The 18,710-nt window shown below is 31.4% G+C and overlaps 2 protein-coding genes and 1 pseudogene across 3 annotated transcripts; 1 reads left to right on the forward strand and 2 right to left on the reverse strand.

Moving 5' to 3' along the window:
• Nucleotides 1-5,094: 5,094 nt before the first annotated feature.
• Nucleotides 5,095-6,789, reverse strand: LOC107890954 (uncharacterized; annotated as a pseudogene).
• Nucleotides 6,790-8,732: 1,943 nt separating this feature from the next.
• On the reverse strand, nt 8,733-11,161 carry LOC121220953 (uncharacterized). The gene is made up of 4 exons (XM_041101008.1): nt 10,975-11,161; nt 9,387-9,466; nt 9,156-9,233; nt 8,733-9,021 (listed from the first exon to the last, which is right to left on the reverse strand). The coding sequence occupies exons 1-4, from the start codon at nt 11,105-11,107 to the stop codon at nt 8,920-8,922; spliced, it is 393 nt and encodes a 130-aa protein (XP_040956942.1). The 5' UTR covers nt 11,108-11,161; the 3' UTR covers nt 8,733-8,919.
• Nucleotides 11,162-13,898: 2,737 nt separating this feature from the next.
• On the forward strand, nt 13,899-17,688 carry LOC107890953 (lysine--tRNA ligase). Of its 2 annotated transcripts, none has more exons than XM_016815561.2 (15): nt 13,899-14,117; nt 14,219-14,348; nt 14,463-14,628; nt 14,709-14,802; nt 14,960-15,045; nt 15,421-15,539; nt 15,613-15,684; nt 15,777-15,902; nt 15,994-16,276; nt 16,413-16,509; nt 16,609-16,765; nt 16,874-17,017; nt 17,093-17,161; nt 17,251-17,394; nt 17,480-17,688. In XM_016815561.2, the coding sequence occupies exons 1-15, from the start codon at nt 14,062-14,064 to the stop codon at nt 17,516-17,518; spliced, it is 1,782 nt and encodes a 593-aa protein (XP_016671050.2). In that variant the 5' UTR covers nt 13,899-14,061; the 3' UTR covers nt 17,519-17,688. The 2 variants fall into 2 exon arrangements, with proteins under 2 accessions (XP_016671050.2, XP_016671051.2); XM_016815562.2 differs by having other exon boundaries at nt 15,616-15,684.
• Nucleotides 17,689-18,710: the final 1,022 nt, after the last annotated feature.

Raw genomic sequence — 18,710 nt, forward strand, 5'->3', positions numbered from 1 at the left:
ATCTCTCCTATAAATACCCTTATTAATAAAAAAGAAGGGATTGCCTTCTAACACCCTAAAGTTACTCTGAACAATTATTTCCTCATATAGTGACTATGCTCTCCTGTCACTATCTTGGCACTCCGCTTTTTTAGGTAAACTAATCTCTACATGACCACCATTATCTTTTCTTTATTTTCCTCTCTTAGTGTATACTATATCAACAAAGGAAAAAGAAAATAGAGGAGAGAGAGAATGAATTGAGTGATTTAATTAGTATGAGTAATATTAAGAAAAAGAGAGTGTACTGTAATGGCTTGTGATGCATGAAGTGGGTGACCCTACAAATCGAGGAAAATGTGTTGAGAGTGATTTTATTCTTTGTGGGGTGATAATATTGCGGTCAAATGGGAATAGTGAGTATTTAATTCGTTAAAATTCAAAATGATAAATTTAATTAATATTGCATCATCCATTTCTGTCTTGGGGGAAAAGAAAAGCTTTTCCGGAATGAAGTTGACTCCCTTTTTCCTTGTTAGTTTATGAGTTGGTCAAATTTTTGGACTATCTTCTATCCATTTTATTAGATGATCTTACATTTGATATATTAAATAGTATATAAAATTAGTATGGTTTTAGTTCAGACCATGAAAGCAAATGTGTATATATATTATTTTAGTTTGTACCTACCTACAAGTTCCCAATTTGAAAGAAGCCACGAATATGGTTATATTATTAAATTAATCTTTAAACTTTAAATTTTAAATTATTCTTATTAAGATTTTATTATACCTTCTATTATTAAAATCGTTAAATAAAATATTAGATTTTATATTACATCATTTAAAATAAAAATATTTAAACAAAAATAAATATTGTAAAAATGAATGCCGTGAAGATCTTGATTTTGAAATTTTCACTTTCACTTTCTCTTCTTCTTTTTCGATTTTACTTTATTTTTAATTTTAAAAGTTACGCGACAACATTTTCATATCAAATTTTACTTATTATTTAATAATTAAATTAACAATTTCATTAATGAAATGACCTAATTAATATTCATATCAATAATTTAATGATGTATTTAAAATATTCTAAAGGTTAAGAATCCATTTAAAATAAAGGGCACAATTTAAGTATCTCTTCTGCAATTAACTCTTGTGTTAACTAACAAAGAAGACTCTGATTTTTCCAGTTTTCAGTTTCCAAGCAGAAGAAAAGTAAAAGAGCGGTGGCTAATAATTTAGCCACTTGTCATTCTCAAGGTACGTACGGTCAATCTCTTCCTATAACTCCTCTCTTGGAATGTGAAGCATTTCCTTTTGAGTCATAGTTTCCCATTATATTATAAATTTTTATTTATTAAAAATTTATTACATGTAAAAACTAAGTATTTAAAATAAATAAGTTTAAAATTAATATATAATAAATAAAAAAATTATGGTTTAAAATTAAATAATAATACATGCAAGGTATAAAAATGAAAAAAGTAAATAATTTATGAGTAAAACGAAAATTAAATTAAGAATACTAAATGCATTATAATTGTTTATCGTGATGTTGTTATCAATTGTGAGTTATTATCGAGTTAACTTGTGACGCAAACTCAATTAACATTATCGATATAAAAATCTTATCACGTGTGTATGCATGCGAAAAACATAAAATTAGAACACAAATGTGCTTTTAAAAAATAACATACAATAACTAATGAAACTTATGATTTGAAACTAATTAATAAAAACACATGAAACATATACATTATTAGAATGAAAAAATTAGATTAAATTGTTTAATATGGTGTTGTCGTCAATCTTGAGTTGGTGTCTAGTTAACTTGTGACATTAATTCAATTAAATACACTATTAATATTAAAAATCCTATCACACGTGTATGCATGTAGAAACCACAAATTTAGAGCACAAATGTGTGTTTAAAAATAATATGCAATAAATAATGAAACATATTATTATAACACATTAAATATGCACGATGTTAAAATAAAAAAATAGATTAAAATTATTTTTCATGGTATTGTGACCAATCTTGAGTCAGTGTCGAGTTAACTTGTGACATCAACTCAATCAAATACAAAATTGAAATGTATAAAAACATCAAAATAAAGCTTTAATTGAGTGGTAATTAAATGTTTTACTAATACAACTCGTTTGAGTTCAAATGCCGCTATATGTATATTTTTATTATTATTTTAATTAAAATGACTAAAATATCCTTAAATAATATAACTTATTTTAATTACAGAAGGACATTTCTATAATTTTCCTAATCGAGTTGGTGATTCGGTTGAGTGTAACACTAACTCAGTAAAACACTTAATAAATAGTATAGATATAAAATTGATGGAGGTAATAAAATATGCATGATACAATTGAAATGTAAATATTATATTAAAATAAAGTTTTGGTTTAATGATAAAATTAATGCTTTATTGATGTAAGTAGCACAATTCAAAGCCAACCTCATGTAATAATTTTATTGGATTTTTTAAATAAAAAGATGAAAATATCCTCTAATAATATAATTTATTTTAATTATAAAAGGATTTTTTTGTAATTTTACTAACCGAGTCAATGCCCAAATGACTCGTGACACCAACTCAATCAGGGACTTAAATAATAGTATAAATATATTGATATTATATATTATTATTCGTATAAAAAATGATACATCATAAAAAATTTAAAATTAATTTTATTTAATTTATTATAAAATTAACAATAATACATGAAAAAAATATTTTTAAACAAATAATAAAACCTAAAATTAAATCATTGGGAATATGTTAGCGTAAGAAAATATTCAATAATTCGATTACCGATACAATAAAAATAAACATTAAACATATATATTCTTTATTGATCCTTGGCCAAATATAAATAATTATTATGTAATTCAGTTAATTAGTTAGTAAGTAAAAGTATATAAAAACTTATCTCTCATCAATAAAAAATTCATATTATTTAAATGAGATTAATAAAATAACATATAATTATATTTTAAATATATATATCTTAAAATTAAAATACTCTTATTATTGTATAAAATAGATCTTTAAACTTAAATAATGCACAAACATGTTTGGAGAACGTAGGGTAATTAGATTTGAATATGATAATTTTTAATTAATATTTATCTTCGTGCGATATACGGGTTGATTGTGTATACTAATTAAAATATATTATATTGAATTATTACAAAATGATACATAATTTGTAACATTTCATAAATATTATTATTAAAAAAGTAAAAATAATATAAATATTTAATTTTTATAATGATGACGATTTAAATTATAATGACAAATTTTTTTAATATTTAAAATAATCTTGAATGATTTGATATTACTCCACTTCAGCTCTACTCCTAAAAAAGATTTAAAATATAATTTAAAGATTAAAAGAGAAAATAATATGTAAATTAAGTTATTAAACAAAAATTACATAATGAAAAGAAAAAAATAACACAATTGGTAATTAAATTAATAAATTAATTTGTATGATTTAAACAATATATTTAATATCTTTCTCATTTATCAATTAAAGAAATAAATATTTTATATATATTATATATGAAATTTGATTTTTAATAATTAAAAAAATGAGTGTAAAATTTAAATTTTAGAGACTTGAACCACATATTTATATTTTCTTATATTAGTTATATACGTGTGCACACATTTATTTTTTATTTTTTGTAATCGACGACTAAATCAATTATAATAAAGACTAGTGAGACATATGATCCTTGTTATATGAACAAGTATTCAATTTGATATATTTTTATAAGGAAATTAGATTGAACTAATATTAATTTTAAACTTTAGTCAATAAAAACGTGACAAATAATTAGCATGTCAAATGACAAACGGTTAGGTGTGCCACACAGAAATTGTTTCATTTTATTGTAATCTCAAATTACTATAGTATATATACATATATATATTAGATTACAGATGGGATTACTTCAATTCTCACTCATTCTTAATAATTGTAAAGTGTAATCGAGGTGTTCTAATTACACTAAATGAGACTTGTTAATTACAATAATTAACCAAATATGCTACAAATGTGTATATATATATAATGAAAAATGTGTTGAAATTAGTTTAATTGAAATTCAATTAAAAATGAAAAATTTGGGCTTGAAGCCCACAACTAAGGGTTATAATGACCAATTGAGATAAAACCATTGAAATCAAAGTAGTGAGGAGAGATCTGAAATCGAATGTCTACATTAGTTTTCAGTCAATAGAAATTTTCATTCAAAATGGTTCCTAATTAGAATTTAAATCCAACATTTAACAAAAAGGGTTGTATATATAGGTAATCTAAAGACAAGAACAGTATGTACAACTTATATAGGAGTTAGGGGTTTAACATGACAACCATGGAGAACGGAGGATGTAAGATCGATGAGGATATCTCATGCTTGTGCTGAGCTTGGTAAGGACGCCATTGATGATTGCTCCAATTTGTGGAAGTCCAAAGGTGAAGGAATATAGACTTCAATCAGGTGGCGCTGATGTTGATAGACCCTCTCCTGGAATGAACTCAGTCAAGGAAAGGCTGCAATCGATGATTGGCCTTCTTTGAAGGACGATGTTCTTTTAGAGATCAGAACAAGTGGATGCATTGCTTCCACTATTTATATAAATTATGGTCTTTCTTTAGTCTTTACTTTTGTGTTCTTTTTGCTACATTTATTAGTGTTGGCTTTGGCTCTAGCTCTGGCTCTGGCTCCGGCTCCACAATGTAGTCAAAACGTAAAAGACAAGTAGGAAGGGGAGGGTTTCAAATTCATTCTGTATATGGTTTTAGTATTAATTCCTCAGGTGGTCCCGATGGTTACCGTTTAGGCCTGACAATAGAGATTTGTATCGTAATGCCATCCCATTCCCTGCTCAAAATAGTAGAATCCAACGCTACAAGCTTTGACAAAAATACATAAGTCTCAAATTCATGTCCAACTCAACAACAGTGAAGCTTGGAAAATGTATATTCTCTCCCTAAAGCTGCAAAATATATAAAACCCATATAAGTCTACAAAGAAGAATTCTTTTTGTGTTTTCTAAACTCTGTTACTAGTACTTTTTTATTACTAACAAGTTTACATTTGCTGATGAATCAACATGCATTCTACATATTCCTAAGCCACGTGAGACTCGAATCTTGTTGCAGAGACAAAGTGGAAGAGTAATCAAAACCGGCCAGCTCTTTTCACACCCGATTTCCCCTTGGAATGTTGTTTCTTTCAAGGTTTACCAGTTACCGCCTTGCTTGGAAAATCATTGCTTGCCTATTATGTTTGCACAAATTTACATGTGTGTGAAATCCCACAAATTCATCAGCTACCTGCTGCAGCAGGTAATCAAGTATATGCTCCTCAAACTCTGCCCAAATCTCTTCGAATGTGAAAACTTTCTTGGTTTCCCAGTTTGAGAATTTTATATCTCCCTCTGTCAGCTTGCTAAGCTTATCAACCAACTCCATGTAATACTCAGTCTCCTCCACATTCGTTGACTCAAAATTCTCCTGCTTTCCAAGGCCTTCAGGGATTGAAATGCGAGCACTAGTATCAGTAGTGGTGAGGGAGTCATGTTTCACTGACTTTGATGACCATTTCTTCGACTTCACTTCCAAAGACCTTGAATCTTCTGTCAGAAATGTTAATACATTACTCAAGTTAGATGGCAATGACAGTGTACTGTGTACCACACACATATAAAACAATTGAAATTTAGAACCCTAACCTGAGACGCCATGGACGACAAATGGGTTCTCAGAGTACTCAATTTTCTTAACTGGACGTTGATTCTTTGTCTTCCTAGTCACAACAGATACTTCCTTCTGATTTACCACCTTCAATGCCTTTGAATTTGTTCCATTAATGCAGCTACCAGCCTTGAAAGAATGTTTACCAGAAACTCTCCTTGGCTCATTTTTAAGCTTAGATATCTTCTTGTTCTCGAATCTGCTTCTTACAAACTACTTTCTCTATTACATTATCTTTTTGCTTACCGTACTTACTACCTGATCCATCTCTTTTCTCGGGTTTCCTTGGCTTAAACCCTGCAGCTTCATTGTTTTTATACTCATTATCCAAGTACACAACCAGGAAGTCTTGGTTCTGATTATGTTGGAATAGTTGTGGACCTTGTGGTACCTCACGAAACGACGACGATGATGTTCTCACACGGCGATGTTTGGTTTGTTTGAAATCAAGCTCCAGCATGTAATCCATGAAATTGACTGACCTGCTGCGGGTAACAGGACCAGGAATTTTACTTTTCTGAAGCCAGTTGTTCTCCGGCAATGAGTCTAGCCCCATTAGCCTCGCTACTATCCCAGGACCAGTTTCAGAAGCTTGGACTTCAACCTTGGCTATATCATCCACAGTGTTTAACCCTACGATGTGGTCTGATGGGTGTGTTTGGGGAGTCCCTGAACAAAGAATCCGGCGCAAGACGGATGAAAAACACCCAGAACCAGACCTTTTCGTGTTACCCATGGTTCCAACTGAAGACAAAAAGAAAGATTAAAAAAATATGCTGTAATGATAAGTGAGTGAGAGGCAGAAATGTGGGTGCTTGTAGGCAAAAAAGAATGGTTCAAATATAGTCAGCAAAAATAACCCACCGTGGAAAAAAAACAGGGGCGGGCTTTGAGTTTGAATCGTACACGAATGAGTATGAATTTCTGCATTCATTCATAGGATAGGGAGAAGGTGGGTCTATATATCATAGACAGGAGGAGGGTGTAGTCGTGGTATTCATGTTTAAAATGGTAGAGCTACGCCCAATTAGGTCGCGTATAGAGTGAAGGATTATGTGCATTTAAGACAAAGTAGCCTGCGACAACATTTATTGATTCTTGTTGGCCCACGCGCCATGCTGAAGTAGGGAATAAGTAGAATAAAAAGAGTTGATTATTTTAGATTAGCGAAGAGGGGGGACCAGGTTGTATATTTAGGCATATTTTTATCATTAAAAGGATAGAGGGAAAAGCAGATTGGGCAGCCGAAGTTGTGGACTTTTGTTGGTGTTCAGATTAGTGAGGGTTTTGGATGATTGTGGCTGTGGTCTTTGACACTTTTGAACTACGTACTCTAGAGAAGAGTACAAGATGGCTTCAACGAAATTTATTTGTTCAAGTTCGTTTGGACCTTCACATGCCTCTGTCGGGCTTCATTTCATTTTGATCGATTGATAAACATCATCTATATAAAATTTTAACATAAGCTTGACTAATTCTAACTGTCTATAGGGTTTAACGTTTTCCAGATAATTTAGACGGTTTGAAATTAATTCTGTTAGGGTTTTTATTTAATTTGTGTTAATTGGGCTTGTTAAGGTGTTTTGAGGAGTATGATTTGATCTGTAAAATTAAGGGTGAGCTAAGGGGCATCGGAGTTGGTACTTCAATAACTTTTCAATGCTTAAGTCAATCCAAGATTTATGATTATGGAGAGAGTAAGGTCTACTAGCTTAGTGAAGAAGATAATGATGAGAGAAGGATAATACCTGCTCCTTATAGGTTGTTCGGTGTAAGGAGTGGTCCCACATGGTACCAAGTAGAATTGTTGTACTTAACAACTAACACATATATCATTGGCCTAACAATAATCGCCTTTAGGTCTGAAACTATTATAAAATGATTAAGTGAAGATCAAAACAAACAAAATATATCGCTAAATGAGCAGATTAAGAATATGAAGGATACTAGAACTTTAGTTGCATCTTTTGGAAGATTTATGTTCAACCAATTATACAGAGCGTCAAAGATTTAATTGTATCTTTAAAAAATCATAAAAAAAATTTACAGAATATAAATGGTTTAATTAAGATTTCACATAAATATTTATAATTTGTGAGTCTAAATTATAGATTATCAATAACTTTTAATTTTACAAATTAAATCAAGCAGCTCAATCTCAACCACACCAAGTTAAAAAAGACCAACAAATGACTAACTTGATTGGATTGTGATTTGCAGGCATCCGATGGTTAATCGAATATTAAATTACCAAAAAGAAAAAAAAAAGGTGTTTTTACTTGACGGTGGTTTGTACGTCAATCCATCATGCAATAAAAGATGTATGGCATTTCAGGGTCTGTTTGATTGGCAGTAAAATGTTTTCCGTAAAATGATTTCTGGAAAATGTTTTACTTTTCTGTAAAATGATTTACTGGAAAATATTTTCTAGTGTTTGATTGAATCTGTGTAAAATATTTTTTGCTGTTTGACAGATTTCCTGAAAATATTTTCCGGAAAAGTTGTTTTTACATATATTAATAAATTTATATACATATTAATAAATTTTTATATTTTAAATTATTTTTACACATATTGCAATGATTTATTTATAAATAAATTTTTTATTAATAAAAGTTTTTATCTAATTAAATTCCAAATGTTCATCTATTTGTAGATTATACCGATTTGATTTTACTTCTTCATTATTAAAACATTTATTTGTATTTAAATTTTATATTAATTTGATTCTACTTTTATCCAATCTGATTCTTGTGATACATATATTTAACATGGGATTTAAATTAAAATAAAAAATACTGTAATTATTAGAAAATTTCATTTTTTTAAAAACTAGTATATTGTATTAACTCGTACTAAATGATATGTCAAACTTAAATTGCTACATTAATATATTGGGTAACTAATGCAAGTGTAATATGCAATTAAAAGCTAGAATTTAAATGTTACCAACACAAAAAATAAAGACGAGATAATAAAAATTATTGAAAAAGAAAAGCAAAACAGTAATCCATAGCACAACAAGAAACTAGTTATATTGTTGTTCTCTTTTTTCTATCCAAACCCAAAACAAAACATCAAAACCGCATTTAGTACTACCAAAGTCTTTGATGGTTCCATCTAAGATTTGCAATAAATGAATTTGAAACTACTTAGGACCAATGTCTTTGAGAGCACATATCTGCTCTTCCCCCATTGCAGACATAACAGACACAACCAGGTCTTTCCCCTCAGCAAAACCATCCATGATCTGCAATCACACCAAAACACATGAATGTAAAATTATATAACTACCATCTTCATGATATGTAAATTGGAACCAACATTTTTTTTTTGTTCTAGTATTAGATACACTTGAATTAGTATGCCAAGAGATTAACTTACCTCCTTACATTCTTGTTCCATTTCCTCATACGTCAATGCTAGCTTTTTTACCACATTTTCTTTTGTTTGTTCAATTGTCTGTAAAAGATCACAGAAATAGTAGTTAAAACCATCCACTATAGTTACCATATCTGGACTACAAACAGCAGCGACATACTTTTGCAAAGACTTTCGCTCATGTTTCACATTTTTATCAAAGACAGTTAAGGGCAAAGTAAGCAACCAACTAACCTTACTCAGTAAATCAGAGAGTTTTTTCATCTTGGCCTCCATCAATGCAATATGTTTCAGACTGTTAATGTCTTGTGAAACTGCAGTAGACCCATTTTGTCAAGGTCCTTGTGAGCCTTTTGCAAAATGTTAGCAAATAATTCATTTTTAACTTTTAGGCTGTTAGCAAAATATTTCAAGTACATATCAAATAATTCCGTCAAAAATCTCAAACAATAATGCCTTTGGGGTTCTGGCAAAGTGAAAAGCTTGACATGTAATTGCAATGGATCTTAAAACCCACATTACAGCAATTAAAACAGAAGAGTACTCTGAGGTTACAAATGAATTCCAAATCCAAATTTTCAAATTAATATTTCCAAACATAGCATAAATGAACACAATCACAGCATAAGAATTTATAGCCAGAACCACATAATATTTTTCATTCTCAAAATAACTAATTACTTTGAAAGTAACCAGCAAGATAAGATGTTTACAGTGACAACATCAGATGATACAATAGCAACATGTTTCTTCATTTTTCACTCTTGAATACAACTTGGTCATGCATTTGCCTAAAAGAAATGGAAAACACACATTTCTAAGCACTGAACTGAAGAGGTTGGAGTCACTACAACAAAAAAAATGTCTAGCAATGATGAACATAATCAAAGAGGTACAAGTCGTGTGAGTTAAGATAATGTCTAACAACCCGATAAAATTATAGCAGCACATATATAAAAGAACAATACAGTTCAGCTAGTACAACATGAGAAAAATGACTATATTTTCCTAAAAGAATATGGGGTTCAATAAGGTTCCCCGCATCATAAGGCCAGGAAATTATAGAAGAAAAAGACAGAAATCGATGAAATATAAACCTCTCATTTGCTTTATTATTATATGAAAAAAAGACAAAAATCGTTCACAAAAGGAGTGTGAGGAAGATTTTCATATTTGTATGCTACAAGGCGATTTTGTGTGATTTGCTCAGTTGAAACTTTGTTTTCAGCACAATGTGACAAGTCAACATGTATTGTTTTGCTTAGTGATAAATAATATGTTTTTTTTAAGTAACATCAAGGAATGAGCATGATTTCTTGAAAACCAAGTCCTGCAAACAAGTGAAGCCAGAGAAAAGACCTTATGTAACACCATTAGACCACAGTCCATGCACAAGAAAACCAAACAGTCTAAAAGAAAGGAAATATTAATAAAGGAACTCAAAACGGACATTGACTTCTCTAAAAAAGGATCTCAGCTCGTCCAATGACTTCTCAAAACTTCCATACATTCTAATGGATAACCTTAGCCACTTCGAAATATGTGCTCTATTCTAATGACTGAGATGATTAATTGGGATAAATTTGTATCCGAATTCGAAGCCATACTCATACAGCCATTCATCTTGAATGAGGCACACCCTTACTCTATTTGCCTATGGTAATAATTTCATAGTGCTAAAATCAAAATGGACAATTCAAGCAAAGCAAATCACTGATACAGAAATCAAAGTTAACATACTGAAAATAAAAAGAAAGAGGACTGTCTATGGTTAAGGAAATTAAAATAAGCATCAATTTTATTATGACTAGTGAGGACTTACATGCCATCAATATGACATTCACCATTGGGGAAGGAGCAATTGCAGGTGACAGTACTGTTGTTAATGGCCTCAGGCACATTTGGCGGCGGCGGTGGAGTAAACCAACTTGACTTATTGTTGCAAGGGTTTTCATTGTAATTCCAATCCTTCTTCCCAAGTTCTGTTGCTATCTCACGAAGAGATCTTACTGCAAACCCAGAAAGAAAAAACAAATATTTGAGAAGCAATTGGAGGAACTAGTATTGGGTTGGTACAAATTTACAAGCAAATCATAGGATAATTCTAAACACTCAAGTACATACTCAAATGAACCAAACCTGCAATTTACTGTTTGGTTGAGATTAGTTAAGAAACAATGAAAGAAAAGTGGACTGGAACAGAGTAAAGTCTTGGAATATGAAGAGGAAATTTCCAATATCAGCTAGTAAAGAAATACTGTTAATCTTTAACACAACCTGAAGCAAGAAAGAAGTTGCAAAGCTGTGCTAACTTACCTTCATAATCTGGAGGATAGGGCGGCTCCACTTGGGCTTCAACCATCTGTATATAACCAAAATATAACCAAAACATCATCCAGCAAGAAAAGTCGCCCAAATAGAAGGCGAATAGCCCAATAGATAATCTGTAATCTTCATCGGCTACTATACTTTCTCTCAATTTGATGACAATCAATATAATTTATTAAAATAAAAATGTTAGAAATCAAAGAACGAGAGAGGAAGAGAGGAAACAAAACAGAATATGCTGAGAAGAGAAGATGAAGAACAGAAGAAGAAAAAGGAATGAAAAACGGAAGAAGAAGAAGGAGCCTTACCTGGATTAAGGAGGAACCGGAAGAGGTCCTTGACCAAACTGATTTGCAATCCAAGGGGAAGGGAAAAGGGAAGGGGAAGGGAAAGGGGAAAGGGTAGAAGAAGGCATCATTTTCCGGAAAATGTCTTACCGAGTTCAAAAGCGTAAGACATTTTCTCCAAATTTGTAATAGGTTTTCCCGTGTTGCGGAATTGGTTTTACAAAAGGAAAATATTTTCCTGCTATCAAACACTGGAAAACGTGTAAAACCAATTCCGGAATTGGTTTTCCCCCTATCAAACACAGCCTCAGTGTTGGTTAAAACGACGGTAAAGAAATTCTTCTATTCCTTTGTGTGTGAATAGGGTAAAGCTTACAAAAAGAATTTACTCCACAATTTGTTTTTTAAAATTTAGCACCTTTCAAAAAAAATTCTAATCCAAATTTAAAATATTTATATTTTAAATAATTCACCTATATATTTAATTTTGTTGTGAGTTGAGTGATTCGTTCAAATTTAAAGGTTCCTTCAAATTTTAGAAAGATTTAAATAAAAAAAAATTAGACTCGAAAAATAATTTAAGCAAAAAATATTAAACATGTTTAAAATATGGATCGGGCTTGAGCTTAAACATTTAAGGCTTGAATCTAGCTTGACCCCCTTTTTTTAAGTTTATAATGTTTTGTATTATATTATATAATTTATATCACATAAAAATTAAATTTATAGTATTATATAATACTACTATAATGTATACATTAAAAAAATTTTAATATGACTATATATAAAATTATAATAAAAAATATAATACTATTAATTATTAAATTAAAATAAATCTAAATATATGTTTTAAAATTTTAAAAACAATATCAGTGGACCTAAAATGAGTTTGGGTTAGCCATTTCCAAATATAGGTGGACTTCGAGCCAGACTTGACCGAACATAAATGTATTTTCATCATTTTTAGGCCCGACCCATGAATACCTCTAGTGTATATGTATATAAAAAATTAAATTTAAATATTTTATTTTATTTTTAATTAATATTATGTTTTAAATTTTTTTAAGTTATTCAAATTTTGAATTTTTGAATTTATATTTTTTATAAATTATAATAAATGAATATAAAATAATGATATCAGTAATTTAAGTCTACATAAATTTTTTTTTAGATTAAGAATCTCTATTAAAATAATATTAATAAAAGCGATAAATCTAAAATTATACATAAACTTTGGTTGTTATTTAAATGTATACATGAAACTTTAATTTTCAATCAATCATATATATTTAAATAAATAAATAAATAAATTTATTTTTATATTGGATAAATATGAGTATGCAGTATATAAACATAAAAATGATGTTATATCAATAATTGTGTTAATAATTTGTGAGAATTGATATTCAAAGCTCATGTATAGTTTTGAGATTTATTCCTTAATAAAAATATACTATGGTTTACGTTAATTTTATTAGCTATTAATAAATAAATAAATAAATAACCTCCACATTTACAAATATCAAAATTTTAGTATCAAAGTCATCTTAGATGTACATTATGCTGGTAATACAAAGTAGATAATCTCACATTGATTGAGAAAAGGTTTCTAAGGGGTTTAAATAGAGTCCTATCCTCGTTGAGTAATTGGGGACTAAAAGCTCAACATAAGTATACCTACTCGATCGTGTTAACATATAAGTTAGTGTTTTTTGGATAAAAATGATTTCGTCTAAAAGATGTTGGCTTTTTGTCCATTAAACAGAGGTAAACTCAACTTAAACATAGGATATCAAATAAAGATACTGCACAGACGGTAGAGGACTCACTCAGTATCCACATCTCCACTAATGGAGTTTTTCTTTTCACCATTTCCTTTTTTTTCTTTAAACTTTCTACAGTGTCATTTTCCTTGTACCCCAAGCAAGGAAAGTAAAGAAAGATGAAGCCAAGACAAAGCTCTGGAGGTGGGAGTAATAAAAAAATGATTTTAAGTTGTTGAGTAGTTTCCATGTCTTGAGCCCCAAGTAGGTAATTCAAGGCCTAAGACAATAAAGAATTCAATATTCACCAATAGGGAAGAAAGGCGGAGTCAGTGATCCTTTCTATAATTAAATATATATTTTATGATGAAAAGGAGGAAAAAGAAAATTTGAGAAGGAAGACCTCTGGTTTAGTTTATTCAAATGGAGGATTAGAAGAATGTTTTAAACTTGCAAGCATTAGAACAGCACATGCTACACAAGTGATCTTTCTCGCGCCTACAACAGCGAGGAACTCCAACGCAGTTATCAATGGATTCGTTTGTTTCGGAACCCAGGCCGGCTTCATATGAAACCCTCAGCAACAAGTATTGCTCTTCATGTGCTTTACTTATATGAGTCGTTAGCCTTCTTTAATGACCATCCGATGACTGATTACATATATTTGTTTATGCTTGTTGTAATATAGTGTTCTTAAGAGAGAACGGAGGGCAAGAGAGAGGCAAGTCAGAGAAGAGGAGAAAAAGAAGGTGACCACGAATAAGATACCAGAGAATCAGAGGCAACAGGTGGCAAATGATGATACCATGGATCCTACGGTAGGTTTCACCAACCACCAATTCTCTACTTAAAGAGCTCTAGTTGCTTAGCTCCCTTAAATAATGTAAAAATAGTTATGGGTGATAAATGCTCAAAATAAACTTTGGTGGCAGCAATTCCTCAGCAACAGAATCAAAAGTTTGGCATTACTAAAGGAATCTGGTGTAAATCCGTACCCTCATAAGTTTGATATTTCAATGTCTATCACTGAATTTATTGACAAATATAGAAGTTTGCACGTTGGTGAACATGTTGAGAACACTGAAATCTCCTTAGCAGGTACTCTGCATCCGAATTGGTTTTATCTCTATGATTGTCTCTTAGGAGTGTATTCTGATCAAGATAACATTTTCCTTAAGGGAGAATTTTGAACAAGAGGTCATCATCGTCAAAACTATATTTTTATGATCTTCATGGAAATGGTGCTAAAATTCAAGTGATGGCAGATGCAAGGTACATACACAAATACATACGTACGTACATATACATCTTTGTCTTCAGTTCCATCATTGATCCTCTAAGATTTTCTATATTAAGTTTCAAAGGTCTCCTTATCATGGATAATGAAATCAAGCAACTTGTACCTTTAACGTGAGCTTGATTTTGGTAGGCATTCCGACATGGATGAAAATGAGTTCTGTAAGTATCACTCTGGGGTGAAGCGAGGTGACATTGTAGGGATATGCGGGTTCCCTGGTTAGTATACATCTATTTTAGTAGGATATATGATAGATTGCTCATTTTCCATCGTTTTTTTAGCTGCATTTGGTAGAGTAAGCTGTTTTGCATATATTCGGGACCCAGATATCAAATTTTATGTGGAACTCTGATCTAAGAGAGTACATAACTTTCTTTATTTAATATATGGTTGTTTAGTTCCAACTAATGCTTCTTATAGTGAAGATCCAATTCTAGAATTTGGTCATTATTCTTTAGTTACGTTGAGATGATACAGTTGATCTTAGCAAGCTTTGAGTGCAGAAATTCATCTTAAAAATGCTTCATATACATGCATCTTCTTCATTTATGCATGTCAGGTATATAATGTCTTTGCTCCTGATTATGCTACAGGGAAGAGTCAAAGAGGGGAATTAAGTATTTTTCCTAGGTCACTCGTGGTACTCACCCCATGCCTGCACATGCTTCCAAGGCATGCAATCACTTCCAACAGCGATGAAGCACAGTCTAAGGTAAAAGATCACAAGGAATTTCTCAACCTTCATAGATGTTTTTCTAATGCTAATTATATACTGATATCCCTAGAAGAAAACAAGAAATCATTCATGGACCCCTGGAATAACAAGAAATCCTGAAACTTACATTCTCAGAGATCAGGTATGTAATTGCTACTATTTCGGTTGCCAAGAGATTGTCTTTCTTTGAGGCTTGAGAGTTGAGAAATTGATAATAACTTCTTTTATGTTAAGGAAACTCGATATCGTCAACGTTATCTAGACCTGATGTTGAACTCAGAGGTTCAGAAAATATTCAGGACCAGGGCCAAAATCATATCTTACTCCAGAGACTTCCTTGACAATCTTGGATTCATAGAGGTATGAAGATACTTAAAAGGGTTGAATAAATGTGTGGTAAACATTTTTTTGAAATCTTTGTGTTTATAAATATTCTAACCATCTGTCTCAGGTTGAAACCCCTGCGATGACTATGACTGTTGGAGGAGCTGCTGCTCGGCCATTCATCACACATCATAATGAATTGGATATGAAGCTCTACATGCGGATATCACCAGAACTGTATCTCAAGAAACTGGTTGTCGGGGGACTTGATCGAGTTTATGAGATTGGGAAAGTATTTAGGAATGAGGGAATGAATCTAACTCATCTTCCAGAATTCACGATGTTTGAATTTTACATGGCCTACGCAGATTATAATGACTTGATGGACATTATAGAGAAGCTGTTATCAGGTTCGTATTTCACACTCACAGGAATGAGAGGGGTTGTTACCATAGCCTTAGTGCTCTACCTTAACTATTGATATATAACTGCCTTTTTGTTGGATTAAATGCATATCTGGTAGGCAACCAATGACTGATTTTGCAGGTATGGTGAAGGAGCTGACAGGAAGCCATAAAATCAAGTACCATGGGAATGGATTCGACAGTGAACCTGTAGAGATTGATTTTACTCCACCTTTTAGGTAAAGATACTATATGTAGTATATTGTAATATCACATAGGTCATAAGGCTAAAAGTATCATGTCAGGTCTGGTTACCATTGTTTCCCTAACTTGTGCAGAAGGATTGATTTGATAGAGGAGCTGGAGTCTAGGGCGAACCTCAGCATACCAAAAGATCTTTCCAGCGAAACTGCCAATAAGTTTTTGTTGGAAGCTTGTGAAAAATTTGATGTCAAATGCCCTGCTCCCCACACCACAACTCGGTTGTTAGACAAGGTCATTGCTTCCCCCTAGTTAGTTCACCAACAGTTAATCATCTACATAATCATATCACATCAATATATTTGGCTTCATACTTATTAGAATTGGTGAATCCAATAACAGCTTGTGGGCCATTTTCTTGAAGAAACGTGCATAAACCCTACTTTTATCATCAACCATCCAGAGATAATGAGCCCTCTGGCAAAGTGGCACAGATCAAAACCGGGGTTAACCGAGCGCTTCGAATTATTCGTGAACAAGAGAGAGGTAAAACTGCAAATACAAAGTTCATGCTATTAATTAACTAGTGTTGCAACCAACTAATCCCGATCTTGGTTGCAGCTATGCAATGCATATACTGAATTGAATGATCCTCAAGTACAGCGCCAAAGATTTGCTGAGCAGCTCAAGGTAGCATCTTTTTTATTCTACATATTACTGATGCAACAACAATAGGCTGTTCAGTGCTGTAATGTAACATGGTCATACTGTTCTTTTAGGATCGACAATTGGGAGACGATGAAGCAATGGTGTTGGATGAATCATTTTGCAGTTGTTTAGAGTATGGGTTGCCCCCAACTGCTGGACTGGGAATGGGGATTGATCGCCTAGCTATGCTGCTTACGGATTCACCAAATGTCAAGGTTACTGTTCTTCAATCTTCATTAATTAATGTATTTATGTACATACTTGGATCTCAATGTGACACTATGGTGTTTGTTGATATAGGAAGTTATCCTTTTTCCAGCAATGAAGCCTCAAGATTAGACTTTTCACCAAAGACCAGCTGACTTTGAACCGAACACAAGGATTAGTTGTCAGTTTGCTGTATTTATTGTTGTCTGTGTATTCCTCTTTGGCTAATTGGAGATGGGTACTTTAAGCTCCTGTAATAATAAATGCTATCAAATCATTATTATAATATCTTGTATTTTCCACTTTTAATTTTTTTTTCTAATTTATCAATTGAATCGGTGAGTAAAAAATTTTACATTAAAATATTGAATTAACACTCATTCCGATTTTGGTTTCAAGAAAATTGCTATCCCCACCTCTTACTACAAACCAACTCTGCTCATTTCTCATTTATTCAGTAAATATTCATAATTACCTTAATTTCACTTTTTGAAAAATGTTAACGAGTTTGGTCATATTTCTATGAAAAATATTGTAATTAAACAAATTTTTTTAAAAAATAATCAATGATTTTTTCCAAAACAAGGTCTTGGTTATGATATCTAAAATAATAAACACTTAATTAAAATTATACATTTTCGATTCGTCTAGGATGAGCACTTTAATCGAGTAGTCTTCTTCGTTATCTTCAAACCCACGTCTGCCGAGTGTGAGGTTGCTTTAGAATCTCAAATAATCCACTCGTTGGCTGCATAATTCATTTGAACTCGTTATCGTCCTAACATAGCCAATGGAAACACTTACATAACCAATTTGAACCAATTACCGAATAAATAACTGGCATCCGAATATAACCATTAAATTTACTGGTGCCAGAGCTCCACCGAATTGTCATTAAACAAGACATACTTTCTAATTAAAAAATTTACTGAATTAACAAAAACACAAATACATAAGAAAATGCTCCTCGTTCCTCTCTCATTCATCCTCTAACAAAATATAATTTTTTTAAAAATTTCAACTCAGGTTGATCTACCACTAGAATTATATATAACTATTTGGTCACGCAAAGAGAATGACTCCACCAAAATAAAATATTATTTTTTATATTTAAGTTTATATTTTTTTTAAAACAGAATGATGGAGCCATTCTAAATGGACCTACCTAATAAAATAACATTTTTTAAAAATTTAAAAAATAAAAAAATAAACTAGACCAGGCATGTAAAAAAGTGGTGGGCGATTCTCCATGGCACCATCAAAAAGTTAATTTTTGTATTTAAGTGGCTGACGTAACATGTTGGTGGCTCCATCAACTTTTATG

The sequence above is a fragment of the Gossypium hirsutum genome, chromosome D09 (assembly GCF_007990345.1).
Source record: "Gossypium hirsutum isolate 1008001.06 chromosome D09, Gossypium_hirsutum_v2.1, whole genome shotgun sequence".
Lineage (NCBI taxonomy): Eukaryota > Viridiplantae > Streptophyta > Magnoliopsida > Malvales > Malvaceae > Gossypium > Gossypium hirsutum.

What these genes read in the sequence shown, in the direction of transcription:
- LOC121220953 (XM_041101008.1), bottom strand. Translation starts at nt 11,107, where the DNA reads ATGAAAACCCTTGCAACAATAAGTCAAGTTGGTTTACTCCACCGCCGC. An exon ending in GAATGTCATATTGATGGCAT is followed by an intron (nt 9,467 to 10,974) that starts GTAAGTCCTCAC and finishes GGTCTACTGCAG; the next exon opens with TTTCACAAGACATTAACAGT. An exon ending in TGGAACAAGAATGTAAGGAG is followed by an intron (nt 9,022 to 9,155) that starts GTAAGTTAATCT and finishes GTGTGATTGCAG; the next exon opens with ATCATGGATGGTTTTGCTGA.
- LOC107890953 (XM_016815561.2), top strand. Translation starts at nt 14,062, where the DNA reads ATGGATTCGTTTGTTTCGGAACCCAGGCCGGCTTCATATGAAACCCTC. An exon ending in TATGAAACCCTCAGCAACAA is followed by an intron (nt 14,118 to 14,218) that starts GTATTGCTCTTC and finishes GTTGTAATATAG; the next exon opens with TGTTCTTAAGAGAGAACGGA. An exon ending in ACAATCTTGGATTCATAGAG is followed by an intron (nt 15,903 to 15,993) that starts GTATGAAGATAC and finishes CATCTGTCTCAG; the next exon opens with GTTGAAACCCCTGCGATGAC.